At 41.2% G+C, this 21,723-nt stretch overlaps 1 protein-coding gene across 4 annotated transcripts in view; it reads right to left on the reverse strand.

Annotated features, from left to right (window-relative positions):
* Positions 1 to 21,723, reverse strand: part of WDR37 (WD repeat domain 37) — a 66,322-nt gene that overhangs the window by 11,899 nt on the left and 32,700 nt on the right. For 3 of the 4 annotated variants that reach the window (XM_073334473.1, XM_073334474.1, XM_073334475.1), the window contains 4 exons: positions 17,386 to 17,430; positions 14,734 to 14,810; positions 10,411 to 10,648; positions 9,727 to 9,868 (listed from right to left, as the gene is read on the reverse strand). In XM_073334473.1, the coding sequence (XP_073190574.1) occupies positions 9,727 to 9,868; positions 10,411 to 10,648; positions 14,734 to 14,810; positions 17,386 to 17,430 (502 nt within the window). Of the gene's footprint in view, positions 1 to 6,608; positions 6,817 to 9,726; positions 9,869 to 10,410; positions 10,649 to 14,733; positions 14,811 to 17,385; positions 17,431 to 21,723 lie in introns of all 4 variants that reach the window. The other variant, XM_073334476.1, reaches the window with a different exon arrangement.

Here is a 21,723-nt window from a genome sequence, read left to right on the forward strand (position 1 = left end):
GTAAAAACCATACTGCTTAATATACAGGTGTATAGACAACTTGATACTGCTGTTTTGCAATTCTCGTGGAACAGTTGTCTTAAGTTAGCATCACTGCACGTTGATTACATGCATATGTCTGATCTGTGAATGAACATCTAGTATTTAGATGTACAAGTTTAGGACACCACAAGTATACATGGAAAATCTGACTTTAGAAGATTCAAGGTATAGGGCTAAGAACTTATTTTCAGTGCTCAAAAGTGTGCCAGACACTTTACAGTACAGACAAAAATACATGGTCCCTGTCCAGAACAATTAATCCATTTACAGATGAATTGCAAAGCAGGGTAACAAAAACAAACAAAATGAAGGAGGAAAGACGAAGGGTTACAATTATAGGATCATACAGGTATTAATTAGCGTTTGAACAGATCATGAAGCTAAACATTTTAAGAAAAAAAAAGTTACATATGTAAACACTTGACCAATTTCTTATCGATATTGCATTAACAGAGAGGGTCTTAATGAGGTTATATGAGAAAGTAGTCTGGAAAAACCAGTCCTAGAGGGCATTCCATGCACAGGGACAGTAAGTAACTACGCAGTCATAGACTAAGGAGAAACTGAAAACAAAGCCTCAATGCTAGCATCACTAGCAGAGTGAAGGAGGGGGAATACCCTTGAGAAGTAGACACGCTCTAACCAGTTGTATTGGTGTCAACTTAAATCCGACTTTACAATATTTCGTTTGTGTGTAGGCCTTGTCCAGGTCCTCTGCACAGAGGTGAACTTCATTCCAAAGCACATAACCAGCAGATATTTCCAGCAAGGTTAGAATTATATCTTAGACACTTTCATTTGGAAATTTTCATTGATCAAATACTGGCTGAAGTCCCCAATATCCGGGATGGGTGATATTAGACTTTTGGTATCAGAAAGTAGCTGGAAAAATACAAAACACTTGGTAGGTAGCATGGATTAGACATTTTTTGCAAGAAGGGAATGGATTTTTCAATCTTTGATATTCCAGATAGAACTGTACTCACGTGAGCTTGGCGGGAGAAAATTGGTGGGCTTTCCCAGATGCTGATTCAGTAGCTCTCAAAAATACTTAGAACCCACAGGTGTCCAAAGATTAGGGCCAATGATGGTAGAAGGCTGCTTATCCTCCAGGTCAGAAACTGATTGCTTACCTGTTCTACAGCCTTTCATAAACAAAAGGTTGGTACTGCTTGGGAGCATGGGGCTGGAACCAACAAGGGTTATTTGCAAGGTGTTCTGGACACCCCTGAATTCCTACTACTGCACTTTTAAAGGCAAGGGCTGGATGATTGCACCAAGTTGACAAAGGGTGGCTTTATTAACACGTGTTCCACTCTTTCAAACCCCAGAAGCACATCCTCTACAAGAAAGAGGAGATGCTCTAGTTTCTGCTGAAATTTGAGACATCCCCAAAACCTGTAGCCAACACACGCCTAAAAGCATAACTCCAAGACAGCCACTCTCACTTTTGTAATATAAGCATCAGAAGCTGCCCTCATTTGATATTTGTCTCCAGTCCCCTCATTAATAAGGGTTTTTCAGGAAATGAGGAAATAAAATTTCAAGGCTCTCTTTCACAGAAAGAGAGACTCCCAGAGTTTCACAATTTCTCTTTCCCAATGAAGCTTGGTATTTTTTGCCTAGAATCACCACAGAGAATTAGTATACTGTCAATCAGGAGGGACGGTCACAATTTTCTGACAGTTCCAAACTTTCACAATTCTCTTCCTCACGAATGTTCCTCAGTTCCAATGTGATTTTATTAGCTAATCTCTCCTAAAGAGCTAAAGATCCTGTAATGATACTTTGGGAATTGGAGATAGGAACTGAGTATAGACAGCTACATAATATTGCAGCTGGAGTGTGAAAATAGGTAAGCTGGTAATGGGAATTACATGATTTCAAAGGTCTGACCTCTGACTGTAAAACAACCGAAGAGGACAGATAGCATTTGTCTGCATGCACGGTTTTTGAGGTAGCTATACTGAATGATGAAATAATTGGTAGGAGCAGGTTGAAAGAACTGTCACAGATATGAGGAGTTCACATGTACTTTGAAGGATCAAGTATGCTTCATTTCTGTGAGTTCTGCAGTTTGCATCAGCAGCTGCACATGGAGGTAGTCTTGTTATGGGGACTTTCAGCAGTCTGGTGGCACACACGACTTTTGTCTCTGGTACCTGGCGAGGGGTAAGCGGAGGCAATGTTTCTGCAGGAATCCTCAGGTCAAGGGTAAAGGCATGGTTTGTGTGGAGTAGGCAGGCTTGGTGTGAGTCTGACAGCTCATGTTGACTATGCGTAACCTAACCCCAATTTTGCCTTAGAACTACGGTGTTAGACTTTGTCCAAGTGCTCATGTATTCCATTCCCTGAGCAGTCCATAGCATGTGTGTTATTGGAATGTTGGGGCATCACTCGAAGAGGGCAGAGTAAGGTTGTGTTGTAGAGTAGCATGTGCCTTAACTCTATTTCCTGGTTTTCAGAGGTGCGAGCATATCTGAATGAGACCTGTGAGGGCCTGACATACTACTGAGCAACTTTAACTCTGTGTTAAAGTTCTTTGGCATTTAATTCCCTTTGTTTAAAAAAATAATTATTTTTTTTTCCCCTCAACAGACCCATGGATCACAGCCCAGCTCTCCTTCTCCACCACTTCTGGCTCCGTAGCAATGATTATCCAGGTAACTCAATGCCACTGGCTGTATGTTATTCCCTTCCCTGTTCCTGCATTGTTTCCTGTCTCTCCACTTGTCCCAAACAGCCTAGTCCTCCCTTCTCAACCCTCCTCGTCATGCAGAGACTGGTGCTGGCATGAAACTTGCAGGCTGAAGTGCTAGAGTGAGGAGGCAGGTACAGTGCAGGGACAAGCACAGAGTCAGTGGGGATATGTTTTGAAAGAGGACAGACCTTTCATGGCATGAGTGCAGTGGGGAGTTATGAAGGGTAGTGCTGAATCTGCCAACATCCCCCACTGAACAGGTCTATTCCCTCCTTTCCACTCCACTCTTCCCTGCACAGTTCCAGCACCTCCAACATTCTCCTTCTCTCCATTTCCCCTTCCAAATGCTCAGGCAGCGCTCCAATTCCAATACTACCTCCATCATACCTCCACAATTTGAGTAACCATGTGGATTTCAGAGCACTCCACAGCTCTCATTCAAAGCTTCTGAGCTGATACCAAACTGTATTTTAACTAAGAAAAAGACAGTTACCTTTTCCGTAACTGGTGTTCTTCAAGATGTGATGCTCAGGTCCATTCCATATTAGGCGTGTGTGCTCGCCACATGCACTGGTGCCAGAAGTTTTCCCCTCGGCAGTGTCTGTAGGGGACCGGCTCTGGTGCCCTCTGGAGTGGCGCCCGCACAGTGAGGTATAAGGGGCACTGCTGGCTCCCCGCACCCTCAGTTCCTTCTTGCCGGAAACTCCAACAGTGGGGAAGGAGAGCAGTCATGGAATGGACATGAGCAACACATCTTGAAGAACACCAGTTACGGGAAAAGGTAACTGTCTTTCCTTCTTCGAGTGCTTAATCATGTCCATTCCATATTAGGTGACTCCCAAGCAGTACCCCTGGAGGTGGGTAGGAGGTCACAGATGAGAAGATTGCAACACAGCTCTGCCGAACCCAGAGTCATCCCTGGCCTGCTAAGTGATGGCATAATGAGCAGTAAACGTGTGGACAGAGGACTACGTTGCGACTCTACAGATGTCCTGGATAGGAATGTGTACCAGGAAGGCCACCGAAGACACCTGCGCTCTCGCAGAGTAGGCTCTGACAATTGGCAGTGGCAGAACCCGCACCAGGTCATAACAGGTCCTTATGCACGAGGTAATCCAATTGGAAATCCTCTGTGAGGACACCGGGTGACCCTTCATTCTATCTGATGTAGCAATGAAGAGTTGAGTCAATTTACAGAAAGGCGTACGTTCTAAGTAGAGAGCGTTGGTACGTTCTAAGTAGAGAGCATCAGGATCTCCTGAGCTGCTTGAAGGGCTTCGGGCGTCGCTATCTGGAGTCACAAGCAAAGCATGGGATGGGCTGCACCGCTTGACTTGAGCTGGGGCCCAACTGCCCGAGGGGGATGTTGAGCTGCCCGACACAGGCCTTGGCTCTCCCCATGCCCTTTCCGTTCCCTTGCAGGAGGTAGGGGATCTTCTCCTCAGTATCTTCTTGGGCAGAGCCATGGAGGAAGACTGGTGCTGGCTCATGGACGGCACCAGGGGAGCACTGTGCACAGCTTCTGCACCACTGTGCTCGGTGCAGAGTTGGACCACTGCTCCGGTGCCATTAGGAGTACTGTTAGATGGATATCGCACTTCTTCATCCTAGGTTTGAAGGTCTTGCAGATACGGCACTTGTCACTTATGTACACTTCGTCTAAGCACCTTAGGCGGCTGGTATGTGGATCGCTGACTGGAAGAGGCAGTTTGCAGCGAGCACAGGGCTTAAAGCCTGGGGACCGGGGCATGCCGCAACCCCTGGCTGGGTCCCGTCCCAGACTAATGAAGAGTTCAAGAACTAACTCCTAATGGTAACTAAAACTACGAACTATCTATAACTATTTTACAGGATTTCAAAGTTCACAAGAACAGAGAACGAAACAACGCTAGCCGAAGCAGTGGACGTACTAGCACCGTCACTCACGGCAAGAAGGAACTGAGGGTGGGGGGGAGCTGGCGGCACCCCTTATACTGCGCCATGCGGGCGCCACTCCAGAGGGCGCCAGAGCCGGTCCCCTATGGATACTGCGGAGGGAAAAACTTACAGCACAGTGTATGTGGTGAGCACACACACCTAATATGGAATGGACATGAGCAAGCACTTAAAGAAGAACTAGAACATACAAAATCAACATGGCACATATTAAATGGATTAAAAACTGTTTAACTGCAAATAGGGAATAATCAAGTGGTTTCTTTCTAACAAGGTCCTCAATGATTGGTTCTTGGCCCTATGCTATTTAATATTTTTATCAATGACCTGGAAGAAAACAGTATCACTAATAAATTACACAGATGATAAAAATACTGGGGACGTGCGAACTAAAGAACAGGATAGGTCACTCATACAGAGCAACCTGGATCGCCTAGTAAGCTGGCTGCAAGCAAACAATACGCATTCCGAAGCATTCAAATGTAAAGTACGTAGGCCATACTTACAGGATGGGACTCCTATCCTGGGAAGCAGGGACTCTGAAAAGGACTTGTGGGATGATAGTGAATAATCAGCTGAACATAAGATCCTAGGAGTATAAACTGGGGAAGAAAGAGGAGGAGTAGCAGAGAGGTTATTTTACCTCTGTGTTTGGCACTGATGCGACCACTGTTGAAATACTGTGTTCAGTACTGTTGTCCACAATTCGAGAAGGAAATTGAAGAATTGGAGGAGAGGGTTTAGAAAAGAGCCATGAGACAGATTTAAGGACTGGAAAAAATGCCTTACAGTGAAAGACTCAAGAAGCTCAATCTGTTTAGTTTAATAAAGAGAAAGTTAAGAGATGACTTGATCAGTCTGTAACTACATAGAGAACAGAAATTTGATAGTAGAGGGCTATTCAATCTAGCAGACAAAATACAATGGCTGGAAGCTGAAGCTAGACAAATTCAGACTCAGAAATAAAGTGCAAATTTTTTAACTGTGAAGGTAATTAACCATTGGAACAACTCACCAAAAACATGCATTCTTTGAAAGTAAGACAAGAATTTTATCATGTGCCTAGGACACCAAGTCTGGAAGTCTGATTTAGTTACCTTTGAGAATCGCCCCTACTGATTTCTCTTAATTACATCTGGTATACATGGATCAAACATGAACGGTAGTCTAATTTTTCATTATGTTACCTTTTTAAGACACACAGCAAAAATTCAAGAAGTATTTTTAATGTAGAGTGCTTTTATAAAAAAGTAACATGTTCTAGAATTAGCTTAGAACATGTGCAGCATTATAATAATTCAACATTCAACTTGAAAGACTTAGAGGATAGCTCTCAGGAAACATGCTTTCTGCAATTTATGGTTTTAAAGATGCTCGAACAAAAATCATGTGACATTACACTTTGAACACAGATTTTAAAGACTGTTTTCCTTCAATGTGGACAGAGACACTGTACTTTTAAGTCATTTTACATTTTGAGTTTTAATATAGTGCTGAGAAAAAGCTTAGTTTATCATAACATCTAGTTCAGATTCCCTCCTTCATGCATCTTTCCAATTTTTTTAAACAAGAAGCTGCTTGATGCATAAACCTATCTAAAACAGAGAAACTGTAGTGTCAGCCCTAAGTGGCTAAAGCAATGGATGCTTGAGGAGAATTTCATTCTGGTTTGTTTTCTCTTTTCCTAAATTTGGGACTCTTCTGGAGGCTAAGTGCCCAAGTGTTGTCATGGAACATTTTCAGCATTTAATAAAGGGTTATGGTGCCATCTGTTGGAAGATGATCTGAAAGCAGTTTGAACAAAATATTGCAAATACTTAACTGTAGGGCTCTGTGATGAATACTCTACATGGCACAGGTAAGAAGAGTATTCAGAATTCCTCTGAATTATAATTCTACTGAAATTCACATTTAGTCTCACATTACTTACTATCTCCTACTGATTAAGATGACAAAGCAGATGCTAGGCCCCACTTGAACAGGAAGTGCAAGGTTTTACTCCCACTTTAGAGATAAAAGTGACTGAAAAATCATTTCTTCTGATGGGGGAAGAAAAATGTACTTCTGATCCACGTACCAACAGGATCCAACCGTGGTTTTGAATCTCAACCAGAACAAGTGGGAATAACAATCTGTGACTTCAGGGGGAAAAACACAAAAGTGGCAAGTTAAATCATGTACGTGAATACTATCCATCCCTCGCAATCTACATCACCCACACTACTTTTATATATTTATACACATACACAGTCAATTTTTTAAAAGTACTTGTAGGTTCCCTTGGATCTTTTAGAGAGAAATAGGTTACATATTCCAAAGTTGATCAACCTATAAATAGCATGACAGTTCTTGAAGATGTCGTGTGAATAGTATCTTAGAAAAAAAATTTCTGGAATACACGCAGGAAAAAGGAGATTGCTCCAGTCACCCACCCATAAACTGACACTTAAATTGTTAAGCAACAATGCCAGAACTGTAAGCTTTTATGATTCTACTTCTGTCTTCAACCAGCTTACAAAACCGATGCTGACTCGGAACCACCAAGGATCAGGTCAAAAAACAAAAAACTACCCACTCCCAGAATTTAAAGTGACACTCTCTCAAGAGAGCCTGTAGTTGTTCAGTGGAACAAGTTACACACAGTAAACTGTTGGGGATGAAGAAATAGTTTGGTCTACTCTAGGTTACCATCAAGGAGTACTAAGACTTTAGGTAAGATAGACATGCAAGCAGACTGTTTGAAAACCCTTTTTCTCTAAAAGATTTGTTCCTACTGCTAAACAAACAGTACTTCTGATGTAAGAAAGCTTATGGTCACTATATACCACTGGTCCAGACTCCCAAAGGGAAGAATTACAGGTGCCGAACTCAGACCTCTGGCTGATAACAATGAATACACAAGTACTTTAAGCCATGACATAGGCTACGAGTGGGAGAACTGCAAAATTCCAATCCTGGATAGGTAAAGACACAAGAGGCCCAACACCTGATGGGCTGCACTCAGAGATCCCAAGGGGGAGAGGCAGCTAGCCTTGTCACTATGACAAATGCACTACACCTTTTAATGTGTGAGCCTAATAAAATTCTCAGTGCTACAATGGGGTAATTTACACCTCCATCAAGTCCTTCTGTTATACCTCATTCCAGTAGGCAAAAGAGCTGCTCTCACTCTACATAATGGGAGCAGAGCATACCCAGCTATGCTAGCACATTGTGGGACTTATGCGCAGCACATAAAAACAGACAAACGGACCAGAAGTATGTCATCTATGAACTACGCGCTTTCCTCTTACAAGCGAGCTTAGGATCTCTCTCAGGTATAATATCCTGCTTAGAGCAAAGCATCATCTCTTCCACAAAGTAAGAATTCTAAGCATCTCTAGGATCTAAGGCTGTAAAAGCATTCTTCTGACATAAAAGGTACCAAAAATAAAGTAGATAAACAAAACTGATATACAGTAAAGTAAGTTTTCTAAATTAACTATTGGCAGGAGAGAAAGTGCTATATCAAATCAGTCAGATAATGCTGACCAAACTCCGATTCAGGACTCTAAAGGTGACAAACATACAAAAGAATGACACAAAAAGGGAAGACAAATGGAGACAGGAGTGGTGGTTGAAAGCTGAAGAAAGTGTGACCAAAAAATGGTCAAAATTTATTTCTACTGTTAAAAACATAGCCCCCACCACAATCTGCAATAGTTCAGACGGTAATTTTTCATCTTCAGTCTTCGATCCTTTTCAGCTTTTCCAGCCTCTCAAGATTCATGCCATTTGACATCACTGAGCATATAGTGAGGAATCTCGTACACCAGTAAAACATTAATTTTCAAATCACATTTCTTCCCTCTGTGCTCAGTGTATATAATCTGTGAGTATTAAAGCACAGGGGAAAGGAGTATGAGCAGCACAAAACCTAATTCCTCCTATGTACAGGCCACAATTAACAGGTCCACAAACTAATTCAAGCCCTTAGGCCATGATTCAGTCTACTCTACTGTAAGGAAAAAACAGATCAGTAAATGGCTAATTGTGATACACTGGCACCCATCATAGTTTGGAAGTATCTGAGTTTGGAACAAGGAGGTGGACACTTACAAAAACTATTGATACAGCAAATTTCAAATGATCATTAAGCAACAATGAAATATCTAATTGAGAATAAAAGGAAACTCCTATTTAAGTCAGTGCTCACCTTTTGGGAACCCCTGCCCCCCCCCCCCCACATCCTCTGGTAGTCAAGCTTTGCTTTCAAACTTCACAAGCAACAAGGGCTTTTAAATCTATACCACTTTCTAATTTGGGTAAGATATTTAGGATGTTTGCCTTCTGCTTTCCTCACCTCCCTCATTTCTGTTTTACTTCAAAAAAGGGTATGCTTTGCTACCATATTCAGAGACTCATACAGCGACCTCCGCTCATCTTCAGTAGAAGCCAGCAGATCAGCATCAAATCCCAAAACTCATCACAAAAGTTTTAAACACATCAGTCATTTTGGATAATGAAACAGTGTCTGAAATATCTGCATGCGTCTAGTTTGTAAGTATAAGTTGTGAAGTTAAAAATTACTGCAAAATGAAAAAGAGTATAGAAACTTAAAATGTTGCCTTGAATTTGTTTTCTTGGCTCGGTATAGGTCACCTTTATTTCACAATTAAGACTACAACAAATAAGGGAGGGGAAATTTCTCTTAATCAATATTTTACAGCAGTGTTCCTAAACTACACACAACACTGCTTAAACAAGCATCTACAGTAAATTTAAATGTAAAGAGTATGAACTACTTATTAAAGATGCCTACTTAAAAAGAGACCTATTGTGTAAGCAACAACAAGCAAGTGCAATTATTGCTTTTTTCGCATTTAATGCCAGTATTACATTTGCAGGAGAGTATTAAAGGGTTTCTGTGAAAGGCAAAGTTTACTAAACTAACACAGAGATGGTCTTAATATCATAAAAAGTACAGGAATCTTTTGGTACAGTTTATCAACTCAATACATTCATCCATTCTAAATACGTAAAAAACCTGTGAAGCAACTGTCACTTACTCTGTGTGGCCCTGAAAGACATTCACAGAATGGATAGAAGGATCTCTGAAATCCCACAGACGGAAGGTTGTATCACGTGATGATGTCACCACAAGACGTTGAGTGGGATGTGTACAACAATGGGTTAGCTCTTGGTCATGCCCTACAACCACAGATGAGAACATTTAAGGTAACGAAAACGCAAGACTTTTCATTTCCACAAACATTTGGAATGAAATGCTGATCAGACACAATTTTTATAAAAAAATAGTAATTGGTCTGGTAACAGTAATTAGTAATGTTACTGCTGTTGCAGACATTTAGAGCTGTATTTGAAAGTTACAATTTAATGACTAGTCATTTAATCTGACCATTAAGTAGCCATATATTACTGCTACCTGAAGTAGCACAACAATGAAAAACAAAACTTAAGTACTAAGAAAAACTGCAGCACTAAGTTTCAAAAACAATTGCTCAGTTTTATAGGTTATACCAGATGCTCAAAGAAGAAGAATTACATGTTCATGGCATTCAAGGAATTAATATCATACATATATGTAATATTTATGCTTATGTTTTTTAAGTCCCTGCCTGCCCCAAAAAGACACATTACTCACTCAGAAGACTGTGATGTCTGGAAGGAGTGATCATTACCAAGAAACAAACCAGCAACCTTAAAAAGCTTTCATATAAGCAAAGAGATACCTGTCAGTGAATGGACAAGTTCAGATGTCTCCACATCATACAGATTTGCTGTCCTATCCCAGGAAGCTGTTACAGCTTGCTTCCCTCCAACCAACCAGTCAGCTGCTATGACTACTCCTTGATGGCTTTTCAGGGAGGTTAAGGGAGCTCGGATAGTGGGACAGTCACTGGAACCATCTGCATCTCCATCAGGTTCATCTTTATCTGAAAACTCAATTTCATCTTCCCCAGACATTTGCTGTTAATCACAAAAGTATAAATACGAACATTTTTTCCATTTATCAATGGAAACTTGTACTCCAAAAAAACACTCCCTTGACACAGCAATACCAGCAAAAACAAAACAAAAACAAAAACAACAAAAACTATACACAGACAGCTATACATGGGGGAGATGGTTTAACCGTAGAGTATTCCTTTTGCTGGCATAAGCTGCATCTCCACTAAGGGGCTCTGCTGGTATAACTATACCAGTACAGCTGTTCCAAAAAAGCCTTTGTAGTGTAAGCTACTCCTTGGTAATGCACTATATTTCACTAGAACTTATGTATCTCTCAGATGACACTGAGCTATATATTATGATTAAGCACTAAATAATTAGGGTAAATAGCATTTACAGTATTACTGAGGGATGTAGGGGGAAGCAGAGGAGTTGAAGGCAAATATATGTAGAGTCACAGAGACGTGTAAGGGGCAAAATCAAGAGAGGGGAGGATGTGGAGGCGGAGAGGGGTCTAGGAGGAGGCATCAGATCACAGTCACCATAGACCTTGCCCCTCCCCATTTCTTACTCCACATGGCCTATCTGCAACTGGTGTTTAGGATCCCGGTGCCTCCCCGACACGAGCAACTGCTCCACTTCCCATCCCACAGCAGCTCCTGTGCCTTGTCCCAGCTACAAATCAGAGCCTCACAGTATCCACCAGCACCAGGCACTGCTGAGACTCCTTTCCTGGGGGTCTGTGGTTGAAGGAGGAAAGCAAGGGCCAAGCACTTCCTCCAGGGCTGGCTGCGCTCCTGATAGGTCCAGTGGCTACATCCCCAGTGCCACTTTGACTTGCACATGATAGTGGTGCCTCCTCCTCAACTGAAATTTCTCCCCAGAGGGCTGAGCTTTGGGGGTTACCTCGCTCCCCACCTTCCCTATGAGTCTCTGCATCCCCTTGACTCCAAAGCACCCCAAGCAGCTTCCTGGGGACCAAGTCCAAGCCTCTCTCATTTTACTTTCACTTTTGCTGACATATCCCACTGCATAACGGAACAGGACTCAATAGCATCCAGGGCCAAAGCATATTCCCAGGCAGCCCCCCAATAGAGACACCCCAGCATCTTCCTGCCAAGTTTCCAACACCCCCAAGATCTGGGAAATCAGAGATTCAGAATCCTGAGCCTTATAATGAGCTGAGATCAAACACCAGATCCAGACACACTCTTCCCCTTACACCCCACTCCTCCTCCACATGCTGGGTGAGTCAAATATGAATTTTGGAACTTCCCCTGTTCTCAACCCCAATCATATCGGGATTTGGTCCCCCATGCAGAAAAGGCTGGCGATGCAGGGAAGACAGGTGGGAATAAGCGAAATCATCCAAGTTTACTGTCAACCCATGACATACACACCAAGAGATTCATTTAATGTGCGCGCGCACACAGTATGCAACAAGGCATGAGACTGATGCTTTACAGAGAGCCACAAGACATGGGATCAATGCATGGATGGTGCACACATACCAGTTAGATGTAAATAATGTGTATACCTTTTAAGTGAGAGTAATGAACTATTGAAACAATTTACAAAGGTGCAGGTGGATTCTCCTTCACTGACCATTTTTAAATCAAGATTGGATGTTTTGGAGATCTACTCTAGGAACTGTTTTGGGGAAGTTTTATGGCCTTTGTTATACCGGACATCAGAGTAGATGATCACAGTGGTCCCTTCCGGCCTTGGAATCTATGAATCTATTACCCCTTTAACTCTTCAACAGGGTTATATACCAGCATAGCTATGGCACTGTAGCTATTCCAGTATAGCCTTCACAGTGTAGACATCCCCTTCATTTTTTCATTTGCAAAATGAAAACGCTACTTTCCTACCAGATTTGGATGCTAGGAGGAGCATTTGTATAGATCTTTGATAATGGAAAGTGTCAAAACAAGTAAACCACCATATATCATTAAAATTTTCACCTTGAGTTTGGTAAAAATTTCCACTCAACCTTTGCCACTAGCTAAACTGACTGGGGAAACGGGCTCTCTCTCTCTGAAAATCTAAAATATATCCTTGCTAACTTGAAAGGGAATTTATATTTGCCATGACAGATCAGTGAGAAATTATCTGAAATGGCTGGCATTCAGACAGCTAAAAATGGAAGGTTACAATAGAAATACTGACAGTATTAACTACATATCCACTCATTGCTTGACTAAGTCACATATTAGCTCACTATTCTGTTTTGTCCGTAATTTATGGAACTAGGGTATAGGATTCTTTGCACAGAAATCCACTAGCAAAATATCCAGTTTAAACAGCTTTATTTTTTTAAGTAGGAGTATTTGGTTTGATAACAAGTTAGAGGGATTGATAAAAGGTTATGTGGTTAACAAAAATCAACAGAACACTAGCAATTTAGGTCCCAAATTTCAGTTATTAAAAAAAGGTTTTAAACACCTCTAGAAGTGTTTCCACTGAAATTTTAAACATGTCAAAGACACCACTGGAATGAAACATTCCTTTACAGTGTTTGTAATCGAAACACTACAGCATAAGTGCATGAGAATCAAAGTTAAAACAGACTAGTCTCTCACATCTGAAATCCTACTGTGCCATTATCACACTAACAATTCCTACATACCCTAGCCTCCAAGGACAGACTGGACATTAACCTGTACACCATCTAACTTACCCTATGCATAGGTCACAGATGTCAGAATGGGCCTGAAATCCAGATACACTAGTACCATAGACCAGAAAGGTGGGTGAAGATACCTCATACAATGGAAGACCATACCTTTAAGTTATACATGCAACAAAAAACTAGGGTTTCTTGTGTGGTAACTGACACATTTCAGCCTCAAAGGAAATGCCCACACAGCAAAGAAAAAGCCCGAGTCAACTGGCATGGCCCAGCCCCAGGTTTTCCTCTGCTGTGTTGACATACCCAAAATGTACAGCACATACAAATACCCTGATGGAGCTCAGCCTCATTAGATTTTGTCTGTTTGGCAGATCAAAGAAAACACTGCACCAGAATCTGTACCGTAGAACACAGCAGCTTTGTGGATTAGCAAAATTAAGTTAGCAGGTGTCTGTGATAACTGATAGTTTCTCCCTAGTTCTTGGCAAAGATTTAATAGCAAAAGACTGAAGTGAGACCATAATAACTAATATTACACTACTTTTAGAAAATGTACTACAGTACATCTGTATAATGTTTTAAAATCAAAAAATGTAGACTGAAACTGATCTATACTTACTAAAATAATGAAATACATAGAGGCGTTATCCTTATTATATTTGTTCACTTAGGCCCCAATTCAGAAAAGAACTTAAGCACATGCTTAACTTTAAAACATATATTTAAATCTCTTTGAGGCCCATACATAAGTGCTTTGCTGAATTTGCGACTTATGTAAGCCCAGATACTGTAAGACTCACTAAATGTGAGTAATTTTACATTTGTGAATAGTCCCATATTTAAGCATTTTCAGGATCAGGGACTAATTCAGAAAATTTGGTAATCCATAATAGGTCTCGCTGTTATTAGTACAAATTAGTGAACTGCTACTGAATTCAATCTAAGTATTGATGAATGGATACAAGATAAAGCTAAATCCTGAATACCAGTTCATTATTCATGCTAGTTAAGACTGATACATATGGACCCATAAACAACCTACTAATGTGCCTCAACAATTTTTTTTGAACATGGTTAGAGGTCCACTCAACTTTAATCTCATTTTATACAAACTTTATTAACAACTATATTTTGGATTACAATGCAAAATTTTACTTGTCACTGTTCTGTTTAATTATGCAATTCTCTTTATTTGGAAATTAAAAATCAATGAAGTCAGTTGCACTTTCAGATTCAGTGCTGCAATATGTGTCTTGGAAACACGAAAGGAAGACCACAGAAATTAATCTATTGACTACAGAGTTTTGTAATTGTCTTTTCACAAAAATGTAACATTTGGCCCAAATTTGAGTTGAAAATATCCCTTGAAATAAGAGTGTCTATTACACTTCTACATGTAATTATGTCACCTAAATTGGATGAAGTTGACCTAGGATCATTTTTTAGTCTGTGTAAGTTTATTGCTTACATTGCAGTCTGCTGTTGGCTGAGGCATGGGCAACTGTACCATATATCTCCAAATGTGAGCCGTCTGGTCTCCAGATGCTGCACAGAAATAAACTGAGTAAGTATATTTCCATAAACACAATACAGAAAATGTTTTGTTTTCACATTTTGACAACGCTGCATGAACAACACTTTTTTCCTCACAAATTTTGGTAAGACTCAGCATAAATGGTTGTTTCCAAGGCTTGACAGTTTGCTGAGAACATGATTCATTACGCAAAAGGGGAGAAGTCATCCAACTTAATTACTCTTAAAATGAAAACATTCACTTTCTTTTCGGGAAAACATACTGTTGAAAACAGTGTATACATGAACATTTTATTAGTCTTCTGTTCCAAAACACTAAGATGTTACGAGCAAATTTTAATATGGATTTTATTTATCAGTAAAACAACTGATGTGTCCTCAATGTTTTAGGAAATAAAAAGGAATTTTCTCCCCATCTTCTTTCCCATTGTCATCCAAGGATTTTTATCATCAGACACAAAAATTAAGTATGATTATAAGAAGAATCCAAACCAACAAATAGGTTTCTACCTTAAGTAGCTCAATGTAGCATCAAATTTTGTAAGGTTACAGACCTACCAGTTGCTGCAACAAGGAAAACTAAATCTTGATAGCATATGTGAATTAGAAACAAGGTAACTCTCACGCACCCGTGGCCTATACAAGGTACATTCCATGAGGATTTCAAGTTCTTATGAAAGTACACAGGATATTGTGGGATCTGCTGCCCAACTGTGTAATAAGAAAAGGGTACAAGCTGATCTCTGTTACTGCCCCTATGAGAAAGTATGAAGCAAGATGGCTTCTGGCTCATAGTGGACTCTCCAGCACATGTGGTTGGTAGATCTAAATGAGGAGTATTCTTTGGCATGTTTTTTCATGAGGATTTGAGGCCCTACAGTGATGCTAGAAGGAGGAGGATTGGTAGAAACAAGGGTACACTCAAGGTTGGTGTTAAAACTTTATCTGATAATTTCCTACCTTCAGCATTCTGGGTTTATTTCTTTCCATTATAAATTCACTTCATACTAGAGGACAGTGTAGAAACAGCTAGAGGTTAAGAACTTTGCCATTTTTCAGCATCCCATATCTCAAAAGTGGCTTGTTTGAGCAACTTCAAATTAAACAGAGAAAACTCAGCTTTGGCTTTTGGAGGAAGGAAAATGAGGTTTATAATTGCTACAGTATTTCAACCTTACTGCTATTAAGCCTCTACCAAACTCATGGCCATGAAGAACACGTCACAGACCATGAAATCTTGTCTCCCCTATGCAATCTGGTCTTTTGTCTACTTTTACCCTGTACTATACAGGTTTTCATGGGGGAGACCTGAAGGGGGTCCCACCCCAAAAAGGGGCTACTGGGTGGTGATGAGGGGGGGTTTTAGGGAGAGGAATCACAATGCTATTGTAGGGGTGCCACCCCTAGCAGCAGCGCAGAAGTAAAGGTGTCAATACCATACCATGTCACCTTTATTTCTGCGCTGCTGCTGGCAGCGGCGCTGCCTTCAGAGTTGGGCTCCCTGCCAGCAGCCGCAGCTCTCCAGCCGCCCAACTCTGAAGGCAGCACCGCCGCCAGCAGCAGCACAGAAGTAAGAATGGCAATACTGCGACCCCCCTACAATAACCTTGCAAATCCCCCCCACAGAACCCCGTTTTGGGTCTGGACTGCTACAGCTACACCACTGAAATTCATGATTTCAGATGTTTAAATCTGAAAATTTACAATTTTTAAAATTCTATGCCCGTGAAATTGACCAAAATGGACCTGTGATTTTGGTAGGGCTCTAGCTATTATATAACTCTAAGCTTGAGCAGATTCAACTATAAATGCTAGAGAAAATCCACCACAAAAGATTGTCTGGGAAGAAATATTTACTTTCATAGGTATGTATATGGTCCCCATAACCCTTGTATGCCTCCCAATCTTGAACATATTTTTCCTCATCACCCCTGTTTAACAGGGAAGTTCCATTATGTCCATTTACCTATAGGGAAGTAAGGCACAGAGATATTAAGTAACTTGTCCCAGAGGTCACACAGGCAGCCTGTAGCAAAACAGGCAACTGAATCCCCGTCTCTTGAATCCTAAAGCTAGCACCTTAACTCTGAATCATATGAACTATAGGATTAACCACATCCTACAGATTTGAACACGATGCTGTATTGATGATGTTATGGCCAATGAAAAAGTTGTCACACTCATAACATATATCAGCCACTATACAGAGAATATCATTCCATTATTGCCTTTTGAAGTCGATACTTTTTAATATTAATGAAGAAACTATCATTAGGTTTTTCTTTATTTGAAGAAAATTAGAATAGAAAATAAAAATGTAAAATGGCAATGAGATATTTATTATTCTCATCTGCATACTAAGGACTACTAGATATTTCCCAAATCAGAAAAGACATGATCTCTGCACCAAAAGCTTATTAAATTAGAATGAGTTAATAAATAGTAGGGAATTGGAGAGGGAAAGATGGGGATAACATCAAAAATATCTGCTACTCAGCAAGAGCTAACACACAGTGTTACAGTAAAGAGTGGTTTGTTTTTACTTTCTTATGACTAGCACAATTCATGAAACAAAAATTCTACATACCTGTAAGGGCTACTTGCTCCGTTGGATGGAACTTTATAGAATTTACTGTGTAAAACAAACCAAATTTTAGGTGAAAGTTACAGGAAAAAATCTTTTAGAAAAGAAGTCAGCTTAAATGGTAAAAACATTTGAACAGTCAAATTTTATCCTGAAGGCTTGTGATAAGACAGTATGGTATAAGTACTAGTCAGCATGGATTTGTGAAGAACAAATCATATCAAACCAACCGAGCAGCTTTCTTTGAACGGTGACAAGCCTTGTGAACAGGGGAGAAATGATGGATGTGTATATCTTGACTTTCAAAAAATTTTTAATAAGGTCTTGCATGACCTTCTTATATAAAAATTAGGGAAATACAACCTAGATGGAACTACTATAAGGTGGGTGCATAACTGTTTGGAAAACTGTTCCCTCAGAGTATTTATCACTGGCTCAGCGTAAAGCTGGAAGGGCATATCGAGTGGGGTCCGGTTCTGTTCAATATCATCAGTGATTTAGATTATGGCATAGAGGGTACGCTTACAAAGTTTGTGAATGTTACCAAGTTGGATGGGTTGCAAGAGCTTTGAAAGATAGGATTAAAATTCAAAATGATCTCGACAAACTGGAGAAATGGTCTGAAGTAAATAGGATGAAATTCAATAAGGACAAATGCAAAGTATTCCACTTAGGAGGTAACAATCAGTTGCACACATACAAAATAGGAAATGACTGACTAGGAAGGAATACTATGGAAAGGGATCTTGGGGGCATAGAGAATCACAAGCTAAATATGAGTCAACAGTGTAACACTTGCAAAAAAAAAAGGGCAAAACATTCTGGGATGTATTAGCAGAAGTGTTATACGCAAGACATGAGAAGTAGTTCTTCTGCTCTACTCTGCGCTGATTAGGCCTCATATAAGAGTATTGTGTCCATTCTGGGTGACATTTCAGGAAAGATGTGGAAAAATTCAAGAAAGTCCAGAGAAGAGGAACAAAAATGATTGAATGTTGAGAACTATAAGGGAAAGGGTTTGTTTAGTCTGGAGAAGACTGAGGGGAGCACATAAAAGTTTTTTAGTACATAAAAGGTTGTTACAAGGAGGAGGGAGAAAAATTGTTCTCTTTAACCTCTGAGGATAGGACAAGGAACAACAGGCTTAAATTGCAGTAACAGCAGTTTAGATTGGACATTCGGAAACACTTCTTAATTGTCAGGGTGGAATAAATTGCCTAGGGAGGTTGTGGAATCTTTGTCACTGGAGATTTTTAAGGACAAGTTAGACACCTGTCAGGGATTATCTAGATCAGGGGTTGGCAACTTATGGCACACACGCCAGTTTTTAAATGGCATGCTGCTGTCTGCCAGACCCCAGCAGACAGCAGCACGCCATTAAAATTCCTGCCCGGCCTGCTCTTTTCCGCCCCCCACCCACCACTCTCTCCTTGCAGGGCAAGCAAGCTCCCCCCACACCTCTTTTCCCAGCATGCTGGATTCCTGCACCACCTTCTCTCCCTCCCCGCGGCCCATCAGCTGATGGCCCTTGCTACCTAGGGGGAGAGGGAAAAGCGGAACCGAAGCACACACTCTGCTCTGGGGACCTTGTGGAGGGGGGTGGAATCAGGGATATTCCCTCCAGCCCCCTGCCACGAGCCGCTTGGGGCAGGGGGCTGGGAGCACCCCCACGACCCCAGCCCACACCCCAGCCCTCTGCCCTGATTCCTGCATCCCCTCACAGACACCCCAGCCCCCTGCCCTGAACCTCCACACCACCCAACCCTGACCCCTGCACCCACCTCACACACCCCCAGCCCTCTGCCCTGACTTCTGAACCCTCCTCTCACACACCCAGCCCTCTGCCCTCACCCCTGCACCCCCACACACCCCAGCTCCATGCCCTGACCCCTGCACCCCCCCACAGCCCCAGCCCTGACTTCGGCACCCCCCACACATACCCAGCCCCCTGTCCTAAGCACCAAACGGGAGCTCCTGCACACACACACCCCACATTCCTACCTGCACCCCTCACACCAAATGGGAGCTGACCAGGTAAGCGCTCCACACCCAAACCTCCTGCCCCAACCCTGAGCCCCCTCCCTCATTCTAGCTCCTGGCCAGACCCTGCACCCCAGCCTACTCCTTCACCCCCAGCACTGGTCTCAGCACACTCCCACCCTCATCTCAGTGCAAAGAGAGGAACAAAATGGCTAGAACCAGGGAGAAGGTAGGTACCTACCCTATGTGGACAGGGCCAGGACCCCTGACCGGCAGCGGACCCAGCGGGGCCAGCAGCCGGGACTCTGGCTGACAGGAGCCGGCAGACGGAACCCCAGACCGGCAGGGGATTGAGCGGCAGCGGGCTGAGCCACTCAGCCCACTGCTGGTCTAGGGTCCCGGCCGCTGGCCCCGCTCAGCCTCCTGCCGGTCTGGGGTTCTGGCTGCCAGCCTCCTGCTAGCCGGGGTCCCTGCCGCAGGCCCCGCTCAGCCTGCTGCCGGCCTAGGTGAACAGAACCCCAGGCCGGCAACGGGCTGAGCGGTCGGCGGTGTAAGATCAGCATTTTAATTTAATTTTAAATGAAGCTTCTTAAACATTTTGAAAACCTTGTTTACACACGACAATAGTTTAGTTATACAATATAAAGACTTATAGAGCGAGACCTTCTAAAAAACATTAAAATGTATTATTGGCACGCGAAACCTTAAATTAAAAAGAGAATAAATGAAGACTCGACACACCACTTCTAAAAGGTTGCCGACCCCTGATCTAGAGAATACTTAGTCCTGCCTTGAGTGCAGGGAATTGGACTAGACCTCTCGAGGTCTCTTCCAGTCCTACAATTCTATGATTCTAAAATTATTAGCCACATAAACCTAAGTAGACTAGTTTATACATAAAGATAAAAGTTTCTCACTGTGACTACAATTAAATAAGCCACCTAGTGGATACAGCAGAAATATGTAATGTTTAATGACATGAGCAAGTAATACAAGTAACCTCGGGATTCCTTATGACTGGCAGATGGACCTTTTTCTACTTTAGTGAAAATATCTTAAGATCCACATACATTTGCAGGACCATAGAAGTCTTCACACTCAGTGTTGAATAATGTAAGGTAATGAAGAACTCTTTATACTAGAGTTATTGTATTAAATTCATTTTTACGTTTGAACAAGGAATGTACACTAGATTTCATGCTAGCTTTTTCATCTTCCTCTTTGGCCTCAGTAAAGAATTAGTTGTTTGCTGAAGGACTTCAAACAAACAACTTCCTACAAAGTTACTAATAAGTGCTGGTGAAACATTATGTTAAATAGAACATAATCTTGCAATAGCAGAGGCCAATATTAGGCCTACCAAAGTAGAATGCCAATAAATCCTTTAGACTATGTTCCAACAGCTGAGGGTCAAACATATTTGTTCACTACACATTTCTAATAATTTTTTTTGTATCTGTATATTGCCCTTCTGAAATGCTTCACGAAAAAACTGTCACTTAGAGTAACTACTCTATTTAGTAAAAAGTTGTTTAATTTTTTAGAATGCCTGTAATTTAAAAATATTACGGAAATTTTTTAAATGAGTTCTTGGGGTTTTTGTAATACATTTACAAAGCTAGCCCTGAAATTGTTTATAATTATTAATTCACAGAATCAATTCCACATTGCAATGATTATTGCTGTTCTACTTCACATCTGATGTATTCCATTTTAATTGCTCACAGAGTATGAATTAAGAGAGTCATACATGTCAATGAGAATTGTATTAACATGATAATTTAGGACCTTCATCGTGTTTAAGTGTTCTGCATATAAACTAAATAAATTTTAATTTTTTGTTTTAATAAAATTGACTAGAACCTTTATAACTTTCACATTTAATTACTTAGTAACTCAAAAATGAACATCTGTAAACAAATGAAGTGGTTGAAACTTTCAACATGATTTTTATAAAAGCTACCATATCCCTGGCAGCTTGATATATTCAAAAGCCCACGTAGTAACAAAGCATGTTTTAATTACAATATTATTCATTTTTATATGTTTTCAAAAGAATCAAATACATTTAAGAGTTTACGCAGGGCAGGCATCACCTCCCATTATCAGGTTTGCCAGATGCTTCCCATCATATGACTCTGTTTTTGACTGCTTATAACTTTGAAAAACTAACTGTTCAGACTAAAATTTTCATGCCAGGTGTCTGCCTCCAAGTGAGTATTATTAGATAATTTCAGCCAAAACAATTCTGCAATTTCCAAGAACAAGGCTAGGAAAAAAAGATACATTTTGCCCACATTAAAAAAAACTGTCAACTTCCTTTGAGAAAAGCTAGCACTCTCCGCTTTGGTGCAAGGACTT

This window comes from Lepidochelys kempii, chromosome 2, assembly GCF_965140265.1.
Source record: "Lepidochelys kempii isolate rLepKem1 chromosome 2, rLepKem1.hap2, whole genome shotgun sequence".
Lineage (NCBI taxonomy): Eukaryota > Metazoa > Chordata > Testudines > Cheloniidae > Lepidochelys > Lepidochelys kempii.